The 25830-nt window shown below is 40.7% G+C and overlaps 1 protein-coding gene across 1 annotated transcript; it reads left to right on the plus strand.

Moving 5' to 3' along the window:
* Nucleotides 1-16144: 16144 nt before the first annotated feature.
* FAM200B (family with sequence similarity 200 member B) lies at nucleotides 16145-24299 on the plus strand. Its single transcript, XM_060417686.1, is given in 4 exon segments — nucleotides 16145-16247; nucleotides 17701-22356; nucleotides 22359-23469; nucleotides 23471-24299. Coding segments are annotated over 3 exon segments (1965 nt in total). The 5' UTR covers nucleotides 16145-16247; nucleotides 17701-22187; the 3' UTR covers nucleotides 24156-24299.
* The last annotated feature ends 1531 nt before the right edge of the window (nucleotides 24300-25830 follow it).

Here is a 25830-nt window from a genome sequence, read left to right on the forward strand (position 1 = left end):
CTGTCTTCTCTAATTCCTGGTATAAGATGGTCAACTTAAACACCCATTTGTCAGAAAATATATAGTGTGGTATTTTTGAATTTGTAACTTGTAATATTTTAATCAAATGAATACAAATTGAACTTACATCGTATTTTTTAAGAAATAAGAGTAAAGAATGATAAAGTGAAAACTGTTCAACTACTGGATCTGGGGTGTAAAAACAATAAGAAAAAAATACTTATTTTAAACAGCAAATTTTGACCTCATTCACGACACCTTCTAAAGCAGAAAAAAAGTATAATACAAAAGACTATAGTAAAGTTTTTTTTCTCTTTTTGGCTGCTCCATGGGGCTTGTGGGGTCTTAGTTCCTTAACCAGGAATTGAACCCCGGCCCTTGGCAGTGAAAGTATGGCGTCCTAACCACTGAACCAGCAGGGAACTCCCATAATGGAGATAATTTAATCTGTATTTAATTTAATATCAAATTGTCAAAGATATTTTTAAAATAGAAGCTTAAAATCTTCAAAATTAAAAATCTCCTTGGACACAACCTGCTGAATTTATTGATAAAAAAGGGAACAAATACGTCAAGATCCCAGTCTAAGCATTGTTAGTGATTAAACCTTACTATTGTCATTAAAGCACATTGGGAGACAGAAAATAATTCACATGTTTTCTTACAGCATGTTTGGATATGGTGTGTATAAATTAAAAATCTAATAAAAAATGCACAGTGCTAACACAGTAGCTCATTTATGTTTTACTACTGTGAAGCGCTTAGCAGCAATACTTGTCACACCTCCATAGAGATTTCAAAATCCAATTTGATGAAAATAAGCTGCATGACATTTTTAGTTTGTTGGATATATGCAGCAAGATCAGTTCAAACAGGATATGTTATGTTGTTTAACTATAACATCACACAAAATTGAATTAGATATATTTATTTTAGATAATATATTGCTAGTAATATAAGTTAAGAAAAATATTTTTGATGGAAATTTCAAACAAAAATAAGAATAGAGACAGTGCTATAATGAACATTGTCAGGCACCAATAATTATCACCTTCAATAATTATCGACTAACATACAATATAACAAAATTCTGTTATCTGGATATGATTCTGGTAATTTCATGGAGGTGTTAAAAAACACAGGGATAGTTATTTTGATTAAATATTTAGCACTATTTGATTGACTATTTTTTTCTAGTTGAAAAATTGTCATTTTGCAAACATTTCTGAAGACAATATCTAAGTAATAACATGACATAGATAAATGATATTTTCAGTATTCTTGATTAACTTTCTTTACAAATACAGGGGTTTATTTCAACATACAAATGTATCTAAAGGTTCCAAAAGGCATTACTGCCGTAACAGTAATCACACAAGATATTAGCACTCCCCGATTTTTCACAACATATGGAAAACAATAAGATATTTTGAAAGAAAGATATATCTGGTGGGGGATCAAACTGTTTTATTGTGGGACTTCAGGGGAAGGGGAGAAAGGCTGGGAAGATGAGGCCCAGTATCCTTTTCCAGCCCAGCTTCTCAGCTTCTGAAACTGAAAAAAAGATATAAAAAAAAAAAATTTGTGTATTTGACTGTGCTGGGTCTTAGTCGCAGCACGTGGAGTCTTTAGTTGGCATGTGGGAATCTACTTCCTCCTCTAGAGACTGAAACTTCACCACCGGAATTGGGAGTGTGGCGTCTTAGCCACTAGACCACTGGGGAAGTCCACGGAGGAAGGATATTGTACATCCAACGTTTCTGGAACAAACTGTTGTAACAGATTTATGGAGGTATCACTGACATGCAGTGAACCACACATATCTAAAATGTACAGTTTGAGGTCTTGGCAGAAGTATAAACACAAGAAACTGTCACCTGAATAAAGATAATGAAAATCTTCCCCGTCCCCAAGTCTCATGGTATCTTGGGTAGGGCCTCCTTCCTGCTCTTTCCCCTGCCCCTCCACCCCTGTCCCCACACCCCAGGCAATTAAAGTTCTTTTTGTCTCTGTCTTTAGTTTGCATTTCCTAGAATGTTATATAAATGGATTCATTTGTCTGACTTCTTTCACTCAGCATAATTACTTTTTAAACCCACCTATGTCGTGGTTTGCTTCAACAGGTGATTCCTTTTTACTGCTGTGTAGTAGTCCATTGTATGTTTCCTACTGGATACCAGTTTATTTACCTATTGTGGACGCTTTGGTTATTCCCAAGTTTTGTTATTATAAAATGATAAAGCTACTGTGAACATTTCTATACAAGTTTTTGCATGGACAAATATTTTCTTTTGGGTAAATATCTAAGAGCAGAATGGCTCAGTCATTTGGGAGATACTTCACTTTACAAGAAATTGCCGAAGTATTTTCCAAAGCAGTGGTACCATTTTACATTCTTTGTTATTGTTGTGTCGTTCAGTCACTAAGTCATGTCTGACTCGGAGATCCCATAGACTGTAGCATGCCAGATTCTTCTGTCCTCCACTATCTCCTGCAATTTGCTTGTTTTGTCCATTGAGTCAGTGATGCTATCTAACAATCTAATCCTCTGCTGGCCCCTTCTCCTTTTGTCTTCAGTCTTTCCCAGCATCAGGGTATTTTCCAATGAGTTGGCTCTTCACATTAGATGGCCAAAGTATTGGAGCTTCAGTTTTAGCAACAGTCCTTCCAATTAATATTAGGGATTGATTTCCTTTAGGATTGACTGGTTTGATCTTCTTGCTGTCCAAGGGACTCTCAAGAGTCTTCTCCAGCACCACAGATTGAAAGCATCAGTTCTTAGATGCTCAGCGTTCTTTCTGGTCCAACTCTCACATCTGAACGATTACTGGAAAAACCACAGCTTTGACTGTACGGACATTTGTTGGCAAAGTGATGTCTCTACTTTTTAATATGCTGTCTAGGTTTGTCAGCAATATGTGAACTGTGAACTTCCAGATGTTCAAGCTGGTTTTAGAAAAGGCAGAGGAACCAGAGATCAAATTGACAACATCCGTTGGATCATGAAAAAAGCAAGAGAGTTCCAGAAAAACATCTATTTCTGCTGTATTGAGTATGCCAAAGCCTTTGACTGCATGGATCACAATAAACTGTAGAAAATTCTGAAAGATATGGGAATACCAGACCACCTGACCTTCCTCTTGAGAAACCTGTATGCAGGTCAGGAAGCAACAGTTAGAACTGGACATGGAACAACAGACTGGTTCCAAATAGGAAAAGGAGTACGTCAAGGCTGTATATTGTCACCCTGGTGGCTCAGAGGTTAAAGCATCTGCCTGGAATGCTGGAGACCCTGGTTCGATCCCTGGATCGGGAAGATCCCCTGGAGAAGGAAATGGCAACCCACTCCAGTACTCTTGCCTGGAGAATCCCATGGAGGGAGGAGCCTGGTAGGCTACAGTCCATGGGGTCGCAAAGAGTCGGACACGACTGAGCGACTTCACTTCACTTCAGAGTACATCATGAGAAACGCTGGGCTGGAGAAAGCAGAAGTTGGAATCAAGATTGCTGGGAGAAATATCAATAACCTCAGATGTGCAGATGACACTACCCTTATGGCAGAAAGTGAAGAGGAACTCAAAAGCCTCTTGATGAAAGTGAAAGAGGAGAGTGAAAAAGTTGGCTTAAAGCTCAACATTCAGAAAACGAAGATCATGGCATCCAGTCCAATCACTTCATGGGAAATAGATGGGGAGACAGTGGAACCAGTGTCAGACTTTATTTTGGGGGGCTCCAAAATTGCTGCAGATGGTGACTGCAGCCATGAAATTAAAAGACGCTTACTCCTTGGAAGGAAAGGTATGACCAACTTAGATAGCATATTCAAAAGGAGAGACATCGCTTTGTCAACAAAGGTCCTCCTAGTCAAGATTATGGTTTTTCCAGTAGTCATGTATGGATGTGAGAGTTGGACCATAAAGAAAGCTGAGCATCGAAGAATTGATGCTTTTGAACTGTGGTGTTGGAGAAGACGCTTGAGGGTCCCTTGGACTGCAAGGAGATCCAACCAGTCCATTCTAAAGGAAATCAGTCCTGAGTGTTCATTGGAAGGACTGATGTTGAAGCTGAAACTCCAGTACTCTGGCCACCTCATGCGAAGAGTTGATTCATTTGAAAAGACCTAGATGCTGGGAAAGGTTGAGGGCAGTATCAGAAGGGGACGACAGAGGACGAGATGGCTGGATGGCATCACCTACTCAATGGACATGGGTTTGGGTGGACTCTGGGAGTTGGTGATGGACAGTGAGGCCTGGAGTGCTGTGGTTCATGGGGTCGTGAAGAGTCAGATACAGCTGAGCAACTGAACCAAGCTGAACTAGGTTTGTCATAGCTTTTCTTCCAAGGAGCAGCATCTTGTAATTTCACAGCTGCAGTCACCATCTGCAGTGACTTTGTAGCCCCCCCCAAAAGAAAATCTGTCACGGCCTTTACATTCTTTACTTCTGGCAGTATTCTTTATTCTGAAATCTACTTTGTCTAGTAACAATAGATATTTTAAATTTCTTTTAATTAGTGGTACCATCATATCTTCTGCAGAAGGGCATTGCAACCAAGTCCAGCATTCTTGCCTGAAAAATCCCCTGGCAGGTTATAGTCCAAAGGGTTGCAAAGAGTCAGACATGACTGAAGTGACTTAGGATGCATGCATGCACTATCACATCTCTTTTTGCCTCCTTTTGTTTTTGACCTACATGTATCGTACAAGCAGCATATAATTGGATCTTGCTCTTTTATCCAATCCAACAATCTCTGCATTATAACAAGTGTATAGAGCCAGTGGTTCTCAATCAGAGGCAGTTTTGCACCCCCAGAAGAGTTTGATGATCTCTAGAGGTACTTTTTTAAATAACATTTTTAAAATGTAAAAGCTATTATTAGATTGTAGGCAGTAAACTAACAAGGCTGCAGATCAGTTTGCTAGTCTAGTGTGTTTTCTTTTGCCTGAAAGACTGGACTTGCTTTGACATTTCTTGCATTACGGATCTGCTATTAATGAATTCTTTCAGCTTTTGCCGGAAAAAGCTATTTTGCTTGTTTTTGAAGTATTTTCTCTGGGCATAGAATTTTAGATTGACAGGGTTTTTCTAGTTCATTAAATAAGTTTGTCTACTGACTTCTCAACTGAATTATTTTCTAAAAGAAATATGATGTCATTCTCATGTTGGAAACAGTGCCTTTTTTCCTTTTTTTTTTAAGTTACGATTTTATCTTAATCATTGGTTTTAAGCAATTTGATTATGATGTGCTTGGGGTAGTTATTTTCCTGCTTCACGTACTTAGGAATTATCAATCGCCTTAGGTCTGTGGATTTATAATTTCTGTCATTAAAAAAAAACCAACTTTTTAGCTATTTCTTTAAATAAATCCTTCAGGTTTCTTCCACATCTCTTAGTCTCCTATTATAGGCATATTAGGCAATGGTTCACAGCTCACTTGTTGGTCTTCTGCTTCTGTGCCTCATTTTGGATAGTTCTTATTGGAACATCTTCAGACTCATAAATCTTTTCTTCTACAATGTCAAATCTGCCATTAATCCACCCAGTGTTTTATATCCCACACACCATAGTTTTCATTTCTAGAAGTTTGGTCCATCTCACATGTCTCTACTTAACTTTTTTAACACAGGATAGTTACAGTATGCGGTGCTTAGTTGTTCATTGTGTCTGACTCTTGTGATCCCATGGATTGCAGCCCACCAGGCTCTCTGTCCATGGGGATTCTCCAGGCAAGAATACTGGAGTGGGTTGCCATTTCCTTCTCCAGGGGATCTTGCCAACCCAGGGATCGAAGCGAGGTCTCCTGCATTATAGGTAGACTGTTTACCATCCGAGCCACCAGGCAAAGTGTGTGCTCAGTTGCTCAGTCGTGTCTGACTCTTTGTGATCCCATGGACTGTAGCCAGCTGGGCTCCTCTGTCCTGTCCATGGGATTTTCCAGGCACGAATCCTGGAGTGGGTTGCCATTTCCTTCTCCAGGAGATCTTCCGGACCCAGGGATGGAACATGTCTCTGAGACTCCTACGTTGGCAGGTGGATTCTTTACCTCTGCACCACTTGAGAGGTTACAGTCTAATGACATCTGTATCAGTTTCAATTGATTTGTCTCCTTACTGTGGGTCCTATTTTTCCACTTATTTGCATCTTTGGTAATTTTTGAGTGGAGGCCAAGCAATGGAAGATTTACCTTTCTAGATACTATTTTTGTATTCCTATAAGACTTTTGCTCTGGCATATTAACTTGGAAACCATTTAGTATTTTTAGGTCTTGTTTTAAATACAAGGCAGAACAGTGCTCAGCCTAGGGCTAATTATGCCCCATAACTTGGCAAGACCCTTCTATGTACTGCATCCATTGCTCTGTGAGTGAGGATTTTCCATATGTCTTGTGGGAACAGCCATTATCCCCAGCCCTCTTGTGGGGCCTATTGCTTGTAATACCTTCAGGTGGTCCTTTTCTTGGCCTCGGGTAAGTTCCTCACCTTTGTGCATGGATCAGTACTCACTTGAAAACTCAAGGGAGCAAGCATCTTTCCAGATTTCTAGAGTTCTCTTTCTGTGCCGCTTTCTCCCGTTAGTCTGTGCTGCAAACTCGAGCCACTGTGGTTTCACCAGACGCTCAGCTCTCTCTCATGCAACCTAGGGCCCCACCAAGCTCTTCCTGTGTTCCCCACAGCCGTGGTGAGCTTGGAGATTCTCTCAAGGCAATAAGAGGGAGCAATCATAGAACTCACCTTGTTCATTTCTTCTCACTCAGGGTTCACATCCTTTATTGCCTGTTCTTCAATGCCTGATGTCCAGTGCGTTTAACAACATTTTTGATATATGTTGCCGATTTTTTCTTTTTTTACTATTTCTGGCTTAGTTCAAACTTTTAACCATTGTATCCCAGAAAAAAAAAAAAAAAGGATGCATTCAAGAAAACTATCTGGTTAGATTCATTTGTCTTCAAAAACTCTGGATCAGAAATTGAGTTGTACATACTTGGTAATTAAAGAATATGAAATATTACAACTTGCTTTTCATAGACATAAAAGATTAGGAGACATTACATTTATGATTCTTTTTGATGAAAAAAGACTGTGCACAGAATTCCCTGGTGGTACAGTGGTGAAGAATCCACCTGCCAATGCAGGGGATGCACGTTCACTCCCTAGTCTGGAAAGATTCAGATGCCTTGGAGCAAGCCAACCCTGTGCACAGCAACCCCTGAGCCTGTGCCCCAGAGTCCAGGAGCCATGACTCCTGAGCCCCTGTGCTGCAGCTACTGAAGTCCACCCTGGAGCCAGTGCCCCTCGAGAGAACCCCCTGCTCACTGCAGCTGGGGAAAGTCCGTGAGCAGCAGCAAAGACCCACCGCAACGAAAACAGAAATAAATTTTAAAATGACTGTTCACTGAAAAGCAGAATTACTCTAATACTATTCACTTTCATACTGTGGTGTTGGAGAAGACTCTTGAGAGTCCCTTGGACTGCAAGGAGATCCAACCAGTCCATTCTAAAGGAGATCAACCCTGGGATTTCTTTGGAAGGAATGATGCTAAAGCTGAAGCTCCAGTACTTTGGCCACCTCATGAGAAGAGTTGACTCATTGGAAAAGACTCTGATGCTGGGAGGGATTGGGGGCAGGAGGAGAAGGGGACGACAGAGGATGAGATGGCTGGATGGCATCACGGACTCGATGGATGTGAGTCTGAGTGAACTCTGGGAGATGGTGATGGACAGGGAGTCCTGGCGTGCTGCGATTCATGGGGTCGCAAAGAGTCGGACACGACTGAGTGACTGAACTGAACTGAACTGAATTCACTTTCAATATTTAATTCAATCAAAACAAAGGAGACAGAGTTAACCAGATATGTGAAATTGTTCTTGTGCATCTCAGACTAGAATGAACTTATGAACAGATAGCGTACTAATCACATTAAATAAAATATTCCTGATTTTTATTTGTATTGTGTTTATTTGGGACTATTTTTCTATGCTGCATTTAAATATTAATGAAATTTATTTAATCATAACATTTCTCCCCTACAAAGTAAAGGCATCGTTTCATGAAACTTTTAGTCATAAATCTTCCTTCCTCTCTATTAGCTGATTTCTACTATATTGGAAAATGATCAAAGTAATGGCTTTACATGATAAATTTGTCATACCATCATTGGTTTTGCAAATTCCCATCAGTTCACTGAGAGTTACTGAAAAAGAAAGCAGTGAGCTTGCCACTATCATCCAATTTTACTCATCAGAAAGATGAAGCAACTCAAGATATTTCAGTGAAGTGTAACCAGGCTTGTAGAAGATTTTTTGCATCACTAACTTCACAGCATCTGTTCACTTATGTAAACTTTAGAGGAATGTAACTTCCCTTTAGTTTTCACTTCCTCTATTTTGTTACATAACTCATTTTCTTCAAATTGGTATGAACTTGAAGATACTTATTAGACAAGTAAAAATGGAAAACAAAGCATATCCATACAAAAAGAAATAAAGTGAACACACACACACAAATTATTTAGGACTAAATAACCAATGACTGTTTTAGGCTGTGGGCTTCCCAGGTGGTGCAATGGTAAAGACTCTACCTGCCAATACAGGAAAGTAAGAGACAGGAGTTTGATCTCTGGGTTGGGAAGATCCCCTAGTAGGAAATGGCAACCTATTCCAGTATTCTTGCCTGAATCCCATGGACAGAGGAGCCTGGCAGGCTACAGTTCATGGGGTTGCAAGGAGTTGGATGTGATTGAGTGACTGTGTACACACACACAAACACACACGCACACATTGTAGGCTATAAAGATTTTCTTGCGTTCTTCCTATCCTGGGTTTACCAGGCTTTCAGGCTTAGGTTCCTGTCTAAGGCCCCTCTGACTATTGCTTTCACTCTCAAGTCTTAGCTATCACACTGGCAGTGAAAAAAAAAAAAAAAAACAGAACCACTCAAGAGAGCTGAAAGTTTACTACTGTGTACACTTTACACAGTTAGACATGTACTGTGACTTACCTTCTTAGTCACAAAAACTCTACTTGGAACAGACAGAAATGCCATCCTGACCACTTCTGATTTTTTTCTGATGCCTGAAAATCTTCAGATGAAGGTCTGCACACCTGAGGCGAATATTTGAAAGGGAGTATTAGGTGGAAAAAAGGTCTACTTCTATTAAGTTAGGTGTTTGGCCTTTGGCAAATATTTAACTCTCTAGGCTTTAGTTTCAGTTCAGTTCAGTTCAGTCACTCAGTCGTGTCCAACTCTTTGTGACCCCATGGACTGCAGCGCGCCAGGCTTCCCTGTCCATCACCAAGTCCTGGAGCTTACTCAAACTCATGTCCATTGAGTCGGTGATGTCATGCAACCACCTCATCCTCTGTCATCCCCTTCTCCCTATTTCAATCTTTCCCAGCATCAGGGTCTTTTGAAATATGTCATCTCTTCTTATCAGGTGGCCAAAGTATTGGTTTCACCTTCAGCATCAGTCCTTCCAATGACTATACAGGACTGATCTCCTTTAGGATGGACTGGTTGGATCTCCTTGCAGTCCAAGGGACTCTCAAGAGTCTTCTCCAACACCACAGTTCAGAAGCATCAATTCTTTGGCGCTCAGCTTTCTTTATAGTCCAACTCTCACATCCATACATGACTACTGGAAAAACCATAGCTTTGACTAGATGAACCTTTGTTGGCAAAGTAATGTCTCTGCTTTTTAATACCTGTCTAGGTTGGCCTTAGTTTCCCCACCTTTAAAAACAGGAATAGTAGAAATGAAAAGACTACAGAGGAACACATTTATAACCTTAACCATATACATTAGGATACTGTTTTCACCTGATATGAATGCAATGGAATGTTTATGTGCTGGGCTCAGTCGTGTCTGACACTTCGCAGCCTCATGAACTGTAGCCTGCCAGGCTCCTCTGACCATAGAATTTCCCAGGCAAGAATATCGGAGTGGGGATGCCATTCCCTTCTCCAGGGAATCCTCCCAATTCAGGGATAAACTTGTATCTCTTATGACTCTTGCACTGGCAGACAGATTCTTTACACTAGCACCACCCGATAAACCCCAATAAAATGTTTATAAAACACCGCATAAGTATTTTACCCTGATTCCTGAAAAAAAAATAAATAAAGGACAAACTTTATTCTAGTCAATCATCTACCCTTAAATAGCAGTTCATGGGAAATATACATGAAATAAACAGGCTGCATGATACTATGAGGATGAAATCAGCCAAATCCAGAATATGGGAAATTCACCTAGACAAATGACCCAATCTCTATGACAAATAATTGTTCAGGAAAGAGAGGGGCAGAGAGCCTGTTATATATTAAAAGAGACATAAGAAGTAGCACATGAAATACACAGATAGTTTAGATCCTAATTCAAAGAAACTGGTGTGAAAAATAATTTTTTTGAGACAATTAAAATCTGAAGAGTAGATGAAATGGAGAGTAGATGAAATGAGAGCTAAGATTTGCTTTAAACTAATTCTAACTGAGTGGGGTGGGATGTGTGAAATGTGTTCATGTGGCCTGGGCTGTGGGGAGAGAGAAGAGAAACAAAACTGGTCTAATTCTAATAGTGGTTAAAGCTAGGTGTTGGTTTGTTAGGTTCATTTTACTATTCTCTTTGAAAATTTTCGTAACAGTAAAAATAAGTATGACCTTCAAATCTATTAACTTTATGCTTGTTTACCTAATATATCACTAGGCCTTGTTGAAGATATGGAATGCTCTGAACTAAGTACAAAATCCTAAGAAATCAAACAGATGAAAAAAAAAAAGGAGTCATTAAAAACCCAATTGAGGGACTTCCCTGGTGGTTCAGTGACAGAGACGCCTCACTTCCAGTTCAGGGAGCCTGGGTTCGATCCCTGGTCAGGGAATTAGATTCTACACGCCGCCACCAAAAGTTCACATGTCGTGAATAAAGATCCTGCATGCCACAACTAAGACCTGGCACAACCAAATAAATAAATATCTTTTAAAAAACCCAATTGAACTAGCTAACAAGTGATAATTCTATATATATTAAGAAAATAAGGCACTGATACCTACAAAATTAATACACCTAATTAGCCTCAAGAATGATCAACCCATGGATCATCTTTTTTCACCTAAACTCCATCTATAACACCCCCAAATCCCTGGTTTCATATTAGAAATGGCTTTTTTAAAGGTTCATTAGGTTGCCTTGAAAAGAATTTTTTTAAGTCTTTGGGGCAAAAACCATTTCCTATGCTTAAACACAACTAGCTCGATTCTCCACATTTGACTTCAAGATCATACACATATCAGTTGTTAAATAATTTAATTATGGGTGAGTGAGAGTGAAAGTCACTCAATCATGTCTGACTCTTTGCGGCCCCACGGACGATAGCTTGCCAGTCTCGCCTGTCCAGGCAAGAACACTGGAATGGGTAACCACTCACTTATTCCAGGGGATCTTCCCAACACAGGGATCAAATCCAGGTCTCCTGCATTACAGGCAGATTCTCTGCCATCTGATCCATCAGGAAAGCCAATTTTATTATATATATATTTATTTACTATATTATATATGTAAATAATTTGAAACAAAAAATCCACTTACTGTGTGTGTGTTAGTTGCCCAGTTGTGTTCAACTCTGCAACCCCATGGGCTGTGGCCCACCAGGCTCCTCTGTCCATGACATTCTCAGGCAAGAATACTGGAGTGGATTGCCATTTCCTTCTCCAGGGGATCTTTCCAACCTAGGGATTGGACCTGGGTCTCCCACACTGCAGGCAGACTCTTTACCAATGGAGCCAACAGAGAATTCCCAATATATATATGTATATATACACACACACACACATATATATATAATTTGAAACAATCCAATTATACTGCTAAGTCACTTCAGTGTGTCCGACTATGTGTGAACCCATAAACGGCAGCCCACCAGGCTCCCCTGTCCCTGGGATTCTCCAGGCAAGAACACTGGAGTGGGTTGCCATTTCCTTCTCCAATGCATGAAAGTGGAAAGTGAAAGTGAACTCGCTCAGTCATGTCCAACTCTTAGCGACCCCATGGACTGCAGCCCACCAGGCTCCTCTGTCCATGGGATGTTCCAGGCAAAAGTACTGGAGTGGGGTGCCATTGCCTTCTCTGAGATTTATTATAAAACCATAATAATTAAGGGGCTTCCCAGGTGGTTCAGTGGTAAAGAATGTGCAGGAGCAGCAGGACATGCAGGTTAGACCCTTGAGTCAGGAAGATCCCCTGGAAGAGGAAATGGCAACCCACTCCAGCATTCTTGCCTGGAAAATTCCATGGACAGAGGAGCCTGGCAGGCTACAGTCCATGGGGTCGCAATAGTCGGACATGACTGAGCACCAGTGCACATAGTATTAATAATTAAGACAATGTAACAATGGTCTAGAGATGGACAAATCATAATTAGAATAGAGACCAGAAAGAAAACTGCATTGTAGGCAGAGTTGATATATGACAGTGCTGCCAAAGACTATTCAATAAACAGGGCTTGGACAACTGTTATTAGTGCAGGGAAAATGAAACTATACATCGACCTCAAATCAAACACTAAGAAGAAAAAGCAATTCCAGGTACATTAAGGATTGAAATGAAAAACATTCAGAAAAAGAGAATATATTATTTTACTCTGGAGGTTAGGAAGAATTTCTTAAATAAGACATAAGACAGGCCATTAAAAAATAATTCTTACTTTCATTAAAATTAACTCCTACCCATCAGTAAGAAAAAAACAAATAGCATAACAGAAAGGTGGACAAAGATAAAACAAAATTTTTATTGATATAGAAATTTTAAAAATACATGAAGATATTCAACTCTCCTTAGTTTTCAGAATAGTGCATTTAACACAACAGTAACATTCCACTCTTATCCCAACAGACTGGAGAAAGTCAAGTCTGACAAAAACAGCTTTGGGCAAGGATGTAGAATAAGAATTCTCACACATGCCAGTAGGATTGTAAGTTGGTCCAAGCACTTTAAAATAATATTGGCATTACTAATTAAACTGAACTTATGTATAATCCAACCTAGCAATTCTAACTGTATTCATCTGCTAGGGTAGCCATAACAAAAATGCTAGAGACTGGGTGGTTTAAAAACTGATTTATTTCCTCAGTTTTGGAGGCTAGAAGTCCAAAATCAGTTTGGTTTCTTCCCAGGCCCCTCTTCTTGCATTGTAGATGTCTTGTTCAGTGTCTTCACTGGCCTTTCTTCTTTGCATGCACATGTCCAGGGGCTCTCTGTATGTCCAATCTTGTCTTTTTTTAAATTAATTTATTTTAATTGGAGGCTAATTACTTTACAATATTGTAGTGGTTTTTGCCATACTTTGACATGGATCAGCCACGGGTGTACATGTGTCCCCCATCCTGAACCCCCACTCTCCAATCTCGTCTTCTTAAAAGAACAACAATCAGACTAGACTAGAGCACTCCCCACCAAAGGTCTCATTTTAATTAACTATCTCTTTAAAGAGATGCAGGCAATTCCTGAGATACTGGGAAATGTTGAGAATCAGGGCTGCAATTAAGAATTTTGGAGAATCCCAATTCAGCCCATAACACCATCTCTAAGAATATCAGCCAGAGAAACTTTTGTACGTGTTTGACAATGCTGATAGCATTTAGTTCATAATAGTAAACAACACAGCAGATAACTCAAGTGTGTTGTCTTTCTAAAGCAAAATGCTATATAGTAGTGAAAAGGAAAAGACTATAAAGGATCTGCCTGCCAAATGCAGGAGCCGTGGGTTCGACCCCTGGGTTGGCAAGATCCCCTGGAGGAGGGCATGGCAACCCACTCCAGTATTCTTGCCAGGATAATCCCATGGACAGAGAAGCCTGGTGGGCTACAGTCCATGGGGGCACGAGTCAGACACAACTGAGTGGCTGAGCACGCATAGCAACATGCATAAATTTCAATCATTCTTAGAAAGTGTTAAATGGAAAAAATTCACTACAAAAGAATACATGCAAAATAGCTACCAGTATTCTTGTCTGGAGAATCCCATGGACAGAAGAGCCTGGAGAGCTACAATCCTTAGGATTGCAGAGTCGGACACGATTGAAGTGACTTAGCACAACATAATAAGGTTAAAAGAAGCAAAGATACGTTGCATATCTGGGGGATACAGTGGGTAGCCTTATAATAAACTCTAAACAAAAGCAAAGTAATGAATAACAGAAAATTCAGGATAGTGGTTTCCTCTGGGAAGAAAGGAGGGGGAATACAGTAAGAGAGACATACGTGTGTGTTAGTTGTTCAGTCATGCCTGACTCTTTGCAACTCCATGGACTGTAGTCCACCAGGCTCTGCTGTCCATGGAATTCTCCAGTCAATACTGGAGTAGGTAGCCATTCCCTTGTCCAGAGGATCTTCCCAAGTCAGGGATTGAACCCACGTTGCCTGCAATGCAGGTGGATTTTTTACCGCTGAGGCACCAGGGAAGCCCAAGATTACCTTGGTATTCTATTTGTCAACTAGATGTTCACTGAGCATTGAAGGCCAACTGAGACCGCTTTGTTACCAACAGAAGCAATATTAACTTTGGCAGCTTTCAAGATTCTTTCTCTCTGCATGGAAATAGTGGACCCAAGCAAATTCAACTCACACACTGGGCGTTTCATTCACCCTGATCAAAACACTTAAAATTACAGCCGGTTCACACTAAGCTTTTGGGATACTTTAGAACACACTTGCTGATACATGAAATAAATGGAGATGAAACCTAGATGCTCGCAGAGATAGTACCAAGATATGGGGTCCCGAACCTGAGGTGCCCAGTGTAGTTGCAGGGAGGGGAGCTTGGCAGGGCCACTGCCCTTGTAAAGGGTCCACGTGAAACATACTCTGAAGGCTAAGCATACCAACTCTTGTTGCTCTTTGCTTATTTTTTTTGGTAAAGGTGAAAACCCTTCCAGATTTCCTTCAACTATCAACCCTGGTGCTCTGTGACAGCCTAAAGGGGCAAGATGGTGTGGGATATGGGAAGGAGGTTCAAGAGGGAGGGAGCACTGACCACTGATTCATGTTGATGTATGGCAAAAACCAACACTATATTATAAAACATAAAAATTAAAAAGAAAACAAAACAGGCACTAATACAATACAGATCTTTCCTAAAAGTGAAGCGGCCTAAAGCAAACTTTTAAAAGCGGGGGAGACCTGTATTATCAACCTGAAAAATAGTTGTCTGGTAACAAAATGAACTTTTCTTTGCACTGACTTATTCTGTGCCCCAAAACGTGTTCTGTTAAACTATTCACACGGCAGAAATAAAAAAAAATATATATTTACTTGTATACATTTTATATCTATTTGATGAAATGCAGATCTATGTTAAAAATCGGTGGACTGCTAACCTAGAGACACAAACCTAAAACGATTATTCAAATAAGTCTTCCTAAATAAGTAAACAAGGTAAATGATAGCTGTTGCTGTTATTCAGTCGCTCAGTCCTGTCCGACTCTTTGCGACCCCATGGACTGCAGCACGCCAGGCCTTCCTATCCATCACCATCTCCCAGAGTTTGCTCAAACCCATGTCCACTGAGTCGGTGATGCCGTCTAACCATCTCATCCTCTGTCGTCCCCTTCTCCTCCTGCCTTCAATCTTTCCCAGCATCAGGGTCTTTTCCGATGACTCGGCAATTTTAAAAATCTCTGTAATTCTCTTACAGAGACTGACAAAATTAGCGTGCTCGCGTGCGGCCAAGCGGGGCCGCCCGGCGGGAGGCGGCGGTTCAGCATCACCAGTCGCCAACATCATCAATCACCAGCATCATCAATCATCATCAATCTCGGTTCCGGAGGGGCTGCTGGTCCAGCTGGAAGGTCTGCTTAATTGGTACCAGCCTCTTCTCCGCTCCCATGGCGCCGGACCAGATAGAGGCGAAGCTGGTCCGCGTTTGACGACAGCCAGAGACTGACCACCATCCGCGTCTCAGCAGACGTTCCCAGATCCGATCAGTCAGCCGCAGACAGCCGACATCTCGGTTACCGCCGGAGCCTTCAAATACCTCCCGCGAGAAAAGGAAACATCGCGAGACAACCGCGAGAGCAGGGCCGCCTCCTGGCTTGGCGCCTGCGCAGAGGGCCGAGCCGGCCCTCTTCCGGCTGCAAGTGGGATGGGTTTCTCTGGATGCGGAGGCGAGGCCGGAAGTGGTGTTGAGTAGGAAATGGGGAGTGAGGTATACTGGCGGTCGGCAGGTTAGGCGGGAGGCTCGCGACTGTGGGTTGGAGGTAAGAACGAAGAAAGTCGAACTCTGGTGGGAGTGGTTCGGATTCGTCTGAAGGGAGACACTGCGGGGTTCGTTGGTGGGAGGCAGGTTTCGGTTTTGCTCAGAGGACGGATGGACGTCCACCAGAGGTAGGGAGCTGCGATCCGGGATCCGGGGGCAGATGCTCTCTGGTCGGCTGAAGGGGTCAGGCTGGGGTTCGTAGACCTAGTTAGCTCCCTTGAGATATGGAGGAAGCGGGAGTCTCCTGGGAAGAGGATTCCATTCTAGTTAAAGCTCATACCTGCAAACTCTCCCTCTTAAGGCACAATTAACTAATGAGTGCACAATAACAATACAGGAAACGAATATCAGAGATAGACGGTAATTTAAAGTTATTGGTCATGAGACAAGCAGGCAGTGCCTTCAGGAAAGAATCCCGCCTTAACCATCCCTTTTAAAAATAGGATATTTTTTGACTGACAGTAAAAATAAAACTATAACCAATAGGTGTATACTCAACACCCAACTGGAAAAATTATTATTATATATTTGAAGCCCTTGGTCTGCTCTATCCAATTCCGTTCTGTTCTCTCTTGACCAAGGTCCCTCCCCTTTAAAGCACCTTTATGTTTTATTTTTAAATTACATGCACAGTGCTGTTTTGCATAGTTTTCACAGTCAGAAATGTGTATATCCTTTGGCAGCTTTCTTTGACAGTGTTGTGTAACTCTGGCTCATTCACTGTTAACATCTGAACAGGTGTGTTCCCTTGTATGAATATACCCACTATCCGTTTTCTTGCTTTGTATTCCAGCGCCTGGCACATTGTAAATCCTTACATGTTAGTTGAATGGGTAAATGCTGTGGCATTTGAGCTAAATCATAAAGAATAAATAGGATTTTAAATGACTTAAAGCAAGAGAAGTATTCCAGGCACAGGGAATACCAGCCAGAATGAAAACAGAAGTGTGAAAGTGTGCGAGATATTTCAGGAACTCACTTAGAGCTTGAAATGTAGGATTGTGTGGAGATACCAATTTAAATGACATTATCCTGAAGAGATTGCACTGGTTCATAGCCAGTAGAGGTTTTTGAATTATGAGGAAACTGATTAGAGCTGTATTTTTAGAAGATAGTACTCAGAGCACTATGGAAATATGTCTAAGAGGTAAAGATTCATGGCAGGTAATTAAAGACCACACCTGTCAGGCATCATAATAATGATCATTGCTTTAAGCATGTAAGGCAATCATGCAGACCTGCTTAAAACCTCAGAACATTCCCCTGGTCCATTCACTGCACTTTTGTAGACAGTTACTTCATACCTTCTGTCAAGCTTGCAACATTTTCTACTTCAGACTCCCATTTAGTTATTACCTTGTATCCTCTTTCAGTTAAAAAAGGACTTGCACATGCTTTCTTCCTCACATTTATCAGGTCTGTACACTAATATACTATGTCCACTATTACTGTAGGTGAATTGTCTGAAGAGAGCAGGTAAGCCCTTTAAGAATAATAATGAGTACAACAGTATACATTTGCTCTGAAGCACAGCCGAATGGACTCCTAAAGAGGCTTCCCAGGTGGCACTAGAGGTAAAGAACCCTCCTGCAGATGCAAGAGAAGTGGGTTTGATCACTGGGTAGGGAAGATCCTCTGCCATGCCACTTCACTCCAGTATTCACGCCTGGAGAATCCCATGGACCGAGAAGCCTAGCAGGCGGGCTACAGTCCATGGAGTTGACTGACGCGTATATCATTCTATAATCTCTTTGGGGCTTCCCTGGTGATTCAGACAGTAAAGAATCCGCCTGCAAAGCAGGAGACCCAGGTTCTATCCGTGGGTCAGGAAGATCCCCTGGAGGAGGGAATGACAGCTCACTCCAGAATTCTTGCCTGGAGAGTTCCATGGACAGAGGAGCCTGGTGGGCTATAGTCCATGAGAGTCACAAAGAGTTGGACAGGACTGAGCTACTAACACTTTCACTTTCTAAGAGGATTGGGTCGAAATGAAAATAGTAAAAATAAAAAAGAACAATGATTTAAAGACAATTGTTTTTGTCTAAAAGAATTATTCATACCCATAATAATAAAAATGAGAGGTTATTTTTAAAAAAATCTTTCTTATTTTCAGGTAGATTTATGTGTTTGGCTTTATAAGATAAATCTAAATATAGTTTACATTTATGTTTATATAAGCAATTTATTTTGAAATATAATATTGTGGATCCAGTTTTAAATGTCTCACTAATCTTTGTCTTACATATCACCAAATTGTTCAGATATAGTTTGGTAACTTATTTTTCACTGACTAATAAAAATAGAATGTCCATGGTACAGTTTACTATAGGTGTCATTCATTCTCATTTAATCTTTCAAATGCATTTATTGAGAACCTACCATGTGACAAACACTGTTCTAGGAACAGGTAGATAAAAAGATTCATTAGTGGAAAGTCACTAACCTGAAACTGTATCCCATGCCTCTATTAATACACCTTGGTATATAAGATGCTTTCAGCTACAAGCATTTGGTTACCTTAACTCTTGAAAGTCTCCCCAAAAGAATGGCTAAACTAGATGCACAGCCAATTAAAGAGCATTATTGCTCTTCCTATTTATCAAAGATCCAGATGGAGTTGCTTTTCCAACAGTTTAGTTCCGGTTTAATCTGGTGATGCTCTCCACCATACTTTGCCTTCATCTGGGAGGCATCTGCCAGCAACTCATTACTCCTGCTAACTACCCTGGCAGACAGGACAGAAGACCTCCAAAGAAAAGCATTGCCTCTTTCTCAGAGGAGGGTAAGGTATTTTGAGCATGTCATCTTTGGAGAAACATCTAAGGAAGATTAAGTCAGAAGCATCTATCAGACCCTAAATTCTCTCTCCCATAGGTTGCTAAGTCGTGTCTGACTCTTTGTGACCCCATGGACTGTAGCACACCAGGCTTCCCTGTCCTTCACTATCTCCCTGAGTTTGCTCAAACTCATGTCCATCAAGTCGGTGATGCCATCCAACCATCTCATCCTCTCCTTCTCCTCCTGCCCTCAATCTTTCCCAGCATCAGGGTCTTTTCCAGTGGCTGGCTTGTTAAAAATGAGCATCCTTGTTAAAAATGCATGTTTACAAAACAGTGCAGCAGTCAGGTTCCTTAGTGTTTACCCAAAGGAGTGGAAAACTTTTGTACACACAAAAACTGGCAGCCCATGTTTATAGCAGCTTTATTCACAATTGCCAAAAATTGGGAGCAGCTAAGCTGTCTTTCAGTAGGTGAGTGTATAAATAAACTTATAACCAAACAATGAAATATTTTTCAGTGCTAAGAGGACATGAGCTATCAAGTCATGAAACTACATGGAGGACTTTTAAATGCATATTACCAAATGAAAGAAGCCAGCCTGAGAAGTCTGTATACATGTAATTCTAACAGTATGGCATCCTGGAAAAAGCAAAATTGTGAAGCTGAGCCGTTAAAAAAAAAAAAATCAGTGACTACTAGAGATCAGTGGGGTTAGAAAGAAAGGAAAGGATAAATAGAGACACAGGATTTTTAGGACAGTGAAAATACTCTCTCTGATGCCATATGGCAGATACATGCCATTATTCATTTGTCATAACTCATAGGATGTATGACCCCAAGAGGGAGCCTTAGTGTAAGTGATGGACTTTGGGTGATGGCGATGTGTTTGTGTGGCTTTGTCACCTGTAACACGTACCACTCTGGTGGGGGATGTTGATAATGGGGAAGACTGTATATGCGGGAGCAAGGCTATGTGGGGAAAAAATCTCTATCATTTGCTCAGTTTTGCTGTGAACCTAAAGTTGCTCTCTTAAGTTTATTACATTAAAAAAAAAAGTATTATACATGACATATAAGTCCCCTTCAAGTTTTCTGTTACATACAATTTAATGAAGTCTTACAGAAGACTCTCACCAAGGCCTTCTCCCTCTGGCAGCGTCTCTCGTTTCAAGGTCAAAACATGATGCCTCTTTCAAATCTGGCGTTGTTATTAAAAGATTCAGTTCAGTTCAGTTCAGTTCAGTCACTCAGTCGTGTCCAACTCTTTGCGGCCCCATGAATTGCAGCATGCCAGGCCTCCCTGTCCATTACCATCTCCCAGAGTTCACTCAGACTCACATCCATTGAGTCTGTGATGCCATCCAGCCATCTCATCCTCGGTCGTCCCCTTCTCCTCCTGCCCCCAATCCCTCCCAGCATCAGAGTCTTTTCCAATGAGTCAACTCTTCGCATGAGGTGGCCAAAGTACTGGAGCTTCAGCTTTAGCATCATTCCTTCCAAAGAAATCCCAGGGTTGATCTCCTTGCAGTCCAAGGGACTCTCAAGAGTCTTCTCCAACACCACAGTTCAAAAGCATCAATTCTTTGGTGCTTAGCCTTCTTCACAGTCCAACTCTCACATCCATACATGACCACAGGAAAAACCATAGTCTTGACTAGACGGACCTTAGTCGGCCAAGTAATGTCTCTTAAAAGATTAGACTGGAATAAATACAGTGGTGACAGACTGATGAAAATTGATGGCATTCATATCATTTGTGGGCTTCCCTGATGGCTCAGTAGTAAAGAATCCACCTGCCAATTCAGAAGACCTAGGTTCAAACCCTGGGTTCGGAAGATCCCCCTGGAGGAGGAAATGGTAACCCACTCCAGTGTTCTTGCCTGGAAAATGCCATGGACAGAGGAACCTGGCGGGCTACAGTCCTGGGATTGCAAAGAGTCAGAGGTGACTGAGCACAGATGGAAGACTTTACCCTTCTTCCATTCCATTCTCACCCCCACACACAAATTGGCATTACTTAATGGAGAGGTTTGTAAGGAAGTGCTGTATTATGCTGATAAGACCCAAATATCCTAAGTTCAAGAAAGCAGTGCAGTAAGTACTCTCAAAACGGGCACAGTCAACATGAGCTAAGAGGAAATAACACTTGGTGGATGAGCTGTGTTGCTCCATGGTCTGCTGTATTCAGCTTTGGCAGTGTACTCTGCATCTCCTGGTGCCGACCCCCAGGTCTTGCATCACTTTTTCTGTCTCCCAGTCTTGGTTGAAGTGGTCTGCCTTTTAGAAATGGGCCTAAACCTGTATAACATGGTGGTGAGGAGAACTACAGCTGCTTGCTTCGACATCCATGACCTTGGATTTTGTAAAGGTCACGATAGCTGAGAACAGTACCGCTCTGTCTTGTAATGCTTAATGTCATATTTCTGGTCTTATTCCCAGGTCAAGGATGCATTCCAAGAAAGCTCTAAAGATATATCACCAGCTCCAACCGTATAGCTGACCTAGCCATGGAAAACCTCACTGGAACCTTACTAGATCAAAGCGTAATTTTAAAAAATATGCTTCCCATCAGAAAGTATCAGGAATAAAAATCTGAGATGTATACCCACCACTTCAAGGAAGTTCCAGTGTCAGCCAACAGTTTAGCAGATCAGCTAGTTTCTTTGATCAAGCAGACATAGTCAAGCTACCAACACAACAGAAGAAAATGTCTCTGTATTTTTCATGTTATGTGTGGGACCCATTTAGTAGGTCATGAAATCAATTTTGTGAGTCATGATGAACATTTTTAAAACCAAAATAAAATTTGAAATATCAGAGTGCTTTGCATAAATCCTTTGCCAGAATCCTGCACCTTACAGTTTCAATATGTGAAAAGATATTTGATGGAGGGGATATGATCAATATAGTGTCCATTGATTGCTTAAGAAATGGTTTTTCAGTCATTTGTTCATTGATGTTTGGTTTTCATAACAAAACGGCTGATGTGCAGTCTAGTTGTATATTATAACACGCAACTGGATATAAAATCTGAGATGGTCAACTGAGATTCAGTTTCAAATTGAATGTTTTGGAAAGATGTTATCTAGGCTATAAATATACACACATGAATATATATATTTGAGTTAGTGGCAATTGTAACATTCAAAATTGCTTTTAAAATGGATCATTTCTTTTTTAAAAGAAAGAGGAATAATGAAACAAAATATGCAAAAGCATGTTCAAGTTCTACCTCTGGATCTGGAAGTGTGACCAGTGACAATTATGAGAAAAATATTGACTCTAATCTGCAAACATCAACTGCATTTGAACCACATTTCAAAAAGAAAAAAGAGTAAGACGTTATAATGAAGATTATTTAAAATATGGTTTTATCAAATGTGAAAAACCCTTTGAAAGTGACAGACCTCAGTGTATTATTTGTAAAAATATTCTTGCAAATGAAAGCTTAAAACCTTAAAAATTAGAAAGGCACTTAGAAACACAGCATGCTGAACTTATTGATAAGCCTCTTGAATATTTTCAAAGGAAGAAAAAAGACATAAAGTCACCAACACCATTTCTTAGCTATTCTACTGTCAGTGAGAAAGCCTTATTGTCATCGTACTTAGTTGCATATCGTGTGGCAAAAGAGAAAATGGCTTACACAGCTGCAGAAAAAATTCTTCCAGCATGCTTGGATATGGTGCGTACAATTTTTGATGATAAATCTGCGGATAAATTAAAAACTATTCCTAACGATAACACGATAGCTCTTCGAATTTGTACAATTGCCGAGCATTTAGAGGCCACGCTTACTACTCGATTACAGTCAGGAATAGACTTTGCAGTTCAGTTTGATGAAAGCACTGATACTGGAAGCTGCACAGCACTTCTAGTCTATGTGAGATACATGTAGCAAGGTGACTTCATGGAGGATTTTTTGTGTTGTTTAAACTTAACCTCATGCCTAAGTGAATTAGATATTTTCACAGAATTGGAAAAGTGCATTGTTGGTCACTATAACTTAAACTGGAAAAACTGCAAAGGAATCACAAGTGATGGAACAGCAAACATAACTGGGAAACAGAGCAGAGTAATTAAAAAGTTGCTCGAGGTGACTAGTGCTATGTGGAATCACTGTTTTATCCATCGTGAAGCGTTAGTGTCCAGAGAGATCCCACAGAATCTCATGGAAGTATTGAAAAATGCAGTGAAAGTTGTTAATTTTATTATAGGAAGCTCACTAAACAGCCGACTGCTTGAAACCTTCTGTTTAGAGATTGGAGCTAACTATACCCACTTACTATATCATACCAAAGTCCGCTGGTTATCTCAAGGGAAAATACGAAGCAGGGTTTATGAACTCAGGAACGAGATCCACATTTTTCTCACTGAGAAGAAATCTCATTTGGCAACTATTTTTGAGGAGGACATTTGGGTAATGAAACTGGCATATTTAACATATTTTTGGCATCCTTAATGAACTCAGTTTAAAACTACAGGGGAAAAACAATGATGTATTCCAACAGATGGAACGGATCCAAGGATTCCGCAAGACATTATTGTTGTGGCAAGCGAGACTGAAAAGCAACCGTCCTAGCTACTACATGTTTCCAAGATTTTTGCAGTACATCGAAGAGAATGTTATTAATGAGAACATTTTGGAGGAAATAAAACTAGAGATACTGTTGCATCTCATGTCTCTCTCTCAAACCTTTAACCATTTCTTCCCAGAAGAGAAATTCGAAACACTAAGACAAAATTGTTGGGTAAAAGATCGATTTGCTTTTCAAAACCCAGAATTAATAACTGAGTTAGACCTGGTGCCTGAAGAAGAGAATGAATTATTGCAGCTCAGTTCTTCATTCACATTGAAGAATGATTATGAAGCATTAAGTTTATCAGCATTTTGGATTAAGATAAAGGAAGATTTTCCATTGCTAAGTCGAAAGAGCACCCTGCTACTATTACCATTCACAACGACTAGTTTGTGTGAACTGGGATTTTCAGTCTTAACCCAGTTAAAAACAAAGGAAAGGAATGGATTCCGTGGTGCAGCAGAGATGCGGGTAGCACTCTCCTCCTGTGTTCCAGACTGCAATGAGGTCTTGTACAGGCAGGACACTCCCCACGTTAAATCAGTCTGACCCGGTTTTTGTTTGTGTTTCATATTTTGTGATCCTTTCCTGTGTTGTATTTAAATGTTAATATAGCAATGTATGTGGTAACTTATGTTTTATTTTGGTTAAATTTAAATACAATAAAATAATTTTATGTCCATTGAACAGAAATTAATGAATTTTGATTAGCGGTCATGCATTGTTGTAGAGGCATTTGGGATATGAAATGAAGAAAACAAAAGATCATTCTCTAGTGGAGCTTTAGTTCTGGCAAGGAGGGAAAGACGATAAATGTAATAAATACAACCTTTATAATATTTAGCAGATAATAAGTGCTGTAGGAACAGGCTTCCCTGTGGCTCAGTGGTAAAGAATCCCCCTGCAATGCAGGAGACAAGAGACATGGGTTCGATCCCTGGGCCAGGAAGATGCCCTGGAGGAGGGCATGGTGACCCACTCCAGTATTCTTGCCTAGAGAGTTACATGGACAGAGGAAGCTGATGGGCTACAGTCCCTGGGGTCACAAAGTTGGGACATGACTGAGCACATGTGCAACACAGCAAGTGCTATAGAAAGTGGTAAGAAAGGAGGTCAGGGAAGTGTTTGAGGACCAAATCATGAAGGACTGTGGACCATTCTAGGGCCTCTGGGTTTTGCCAGTGACAAGGAGAGCAATTGAAGGGTTCTGTGCAGGAGAGACATGGTGTGAATTAGGTTTTCAAAAACTCCCCTTGACTTCTGTTTTGAGAATAGGTTGAATTTAAAGGTTGCCTCTTTAAAGAAGTCCTTCCTAATCACCTTAGTTTGGGTACCTCCTTTATTCTTCTTTCTATTTCTTTGCTTGCTTGGTGGTATGTAATTTCTAATATTTATATTTATTTGATTACTGGTTCTGTCAGTCTGCCACTTTGGAATGCGTGCTCCATAGGAACAGAAATTGTGTTCTGTCTTGCATGATACATCGTAAGTGGATATTTCATTTACATTTGCTGAGGCACAAATGAATCTGTGATACCTATCACTTGTAACCTGAGGTCATATTCCCTGGAATAATTAATCAATGTATGGCGAATTTCTTTGCCCTTTTTTTACATTTAAGTATCTGATTTGGGGGGACTTACGTGGTGATCCAGAGGTTAAGACTTTGCCTTCCAGTGCAGGGGGTTCAGGTTCAACCCCTGGTCAGGGGACTAACCTTGTGGTTCAGTTGGTAAAGAATCCGCCTGCAATGTGGGAGACCTGGATTTGATCCCTGGGTTGGGAAGATCCCCTGGAGAAGGGAAAGGCCAGTATTCCATACAGTCCATGGGGTCCCAAAGAGTCGGACACAACTGAGCGACTTTAACTTCACTTCAGGGACTAAGGTCCCAAATACTGCAGGGTGTAACCAAAAATTTTTTTAAAGTCTGATCTTTGTCAGATTAGAAGTGTCCCCAAATGGCACTGATTGATGTTGCTTCCTCACATCATTGCTGAAAATTAAGCAACTTAATTGCTTAACATGTCTTCCTCAAACTGCTTTCAACTTCTGCCTCTCGTATTTCCTGATCCCCCTCCCCACCTGTTTCTTTGCGCATGGTCTTTCTCTAAAATCACAGGTTAGCAATTCCTTTCCATCAGCCTTTCCTAGCATTATTGTAATCTTTGGGGATTTTTTTAGTTTTTTCTACTCTGTTAAAAATAATAGACTTATCCCCCTTTT

Source organism: Ovis aries, chromosome 6 (genome assembly GCF_016772045.2).
Source record: "Ovis aries strain OAR_USU_Benz2616 breed Rambouillet chromosome 6, ARS-UI_Ramb_v3.0, whole genome shotgun sequence".
Taxonomy (NCBI): domain Eukaryota; kingdom Metazoa; phylum Chordata; class Mammalia; order Artiodactyla; family Bovidae; genus Ovis; species Ovis aries.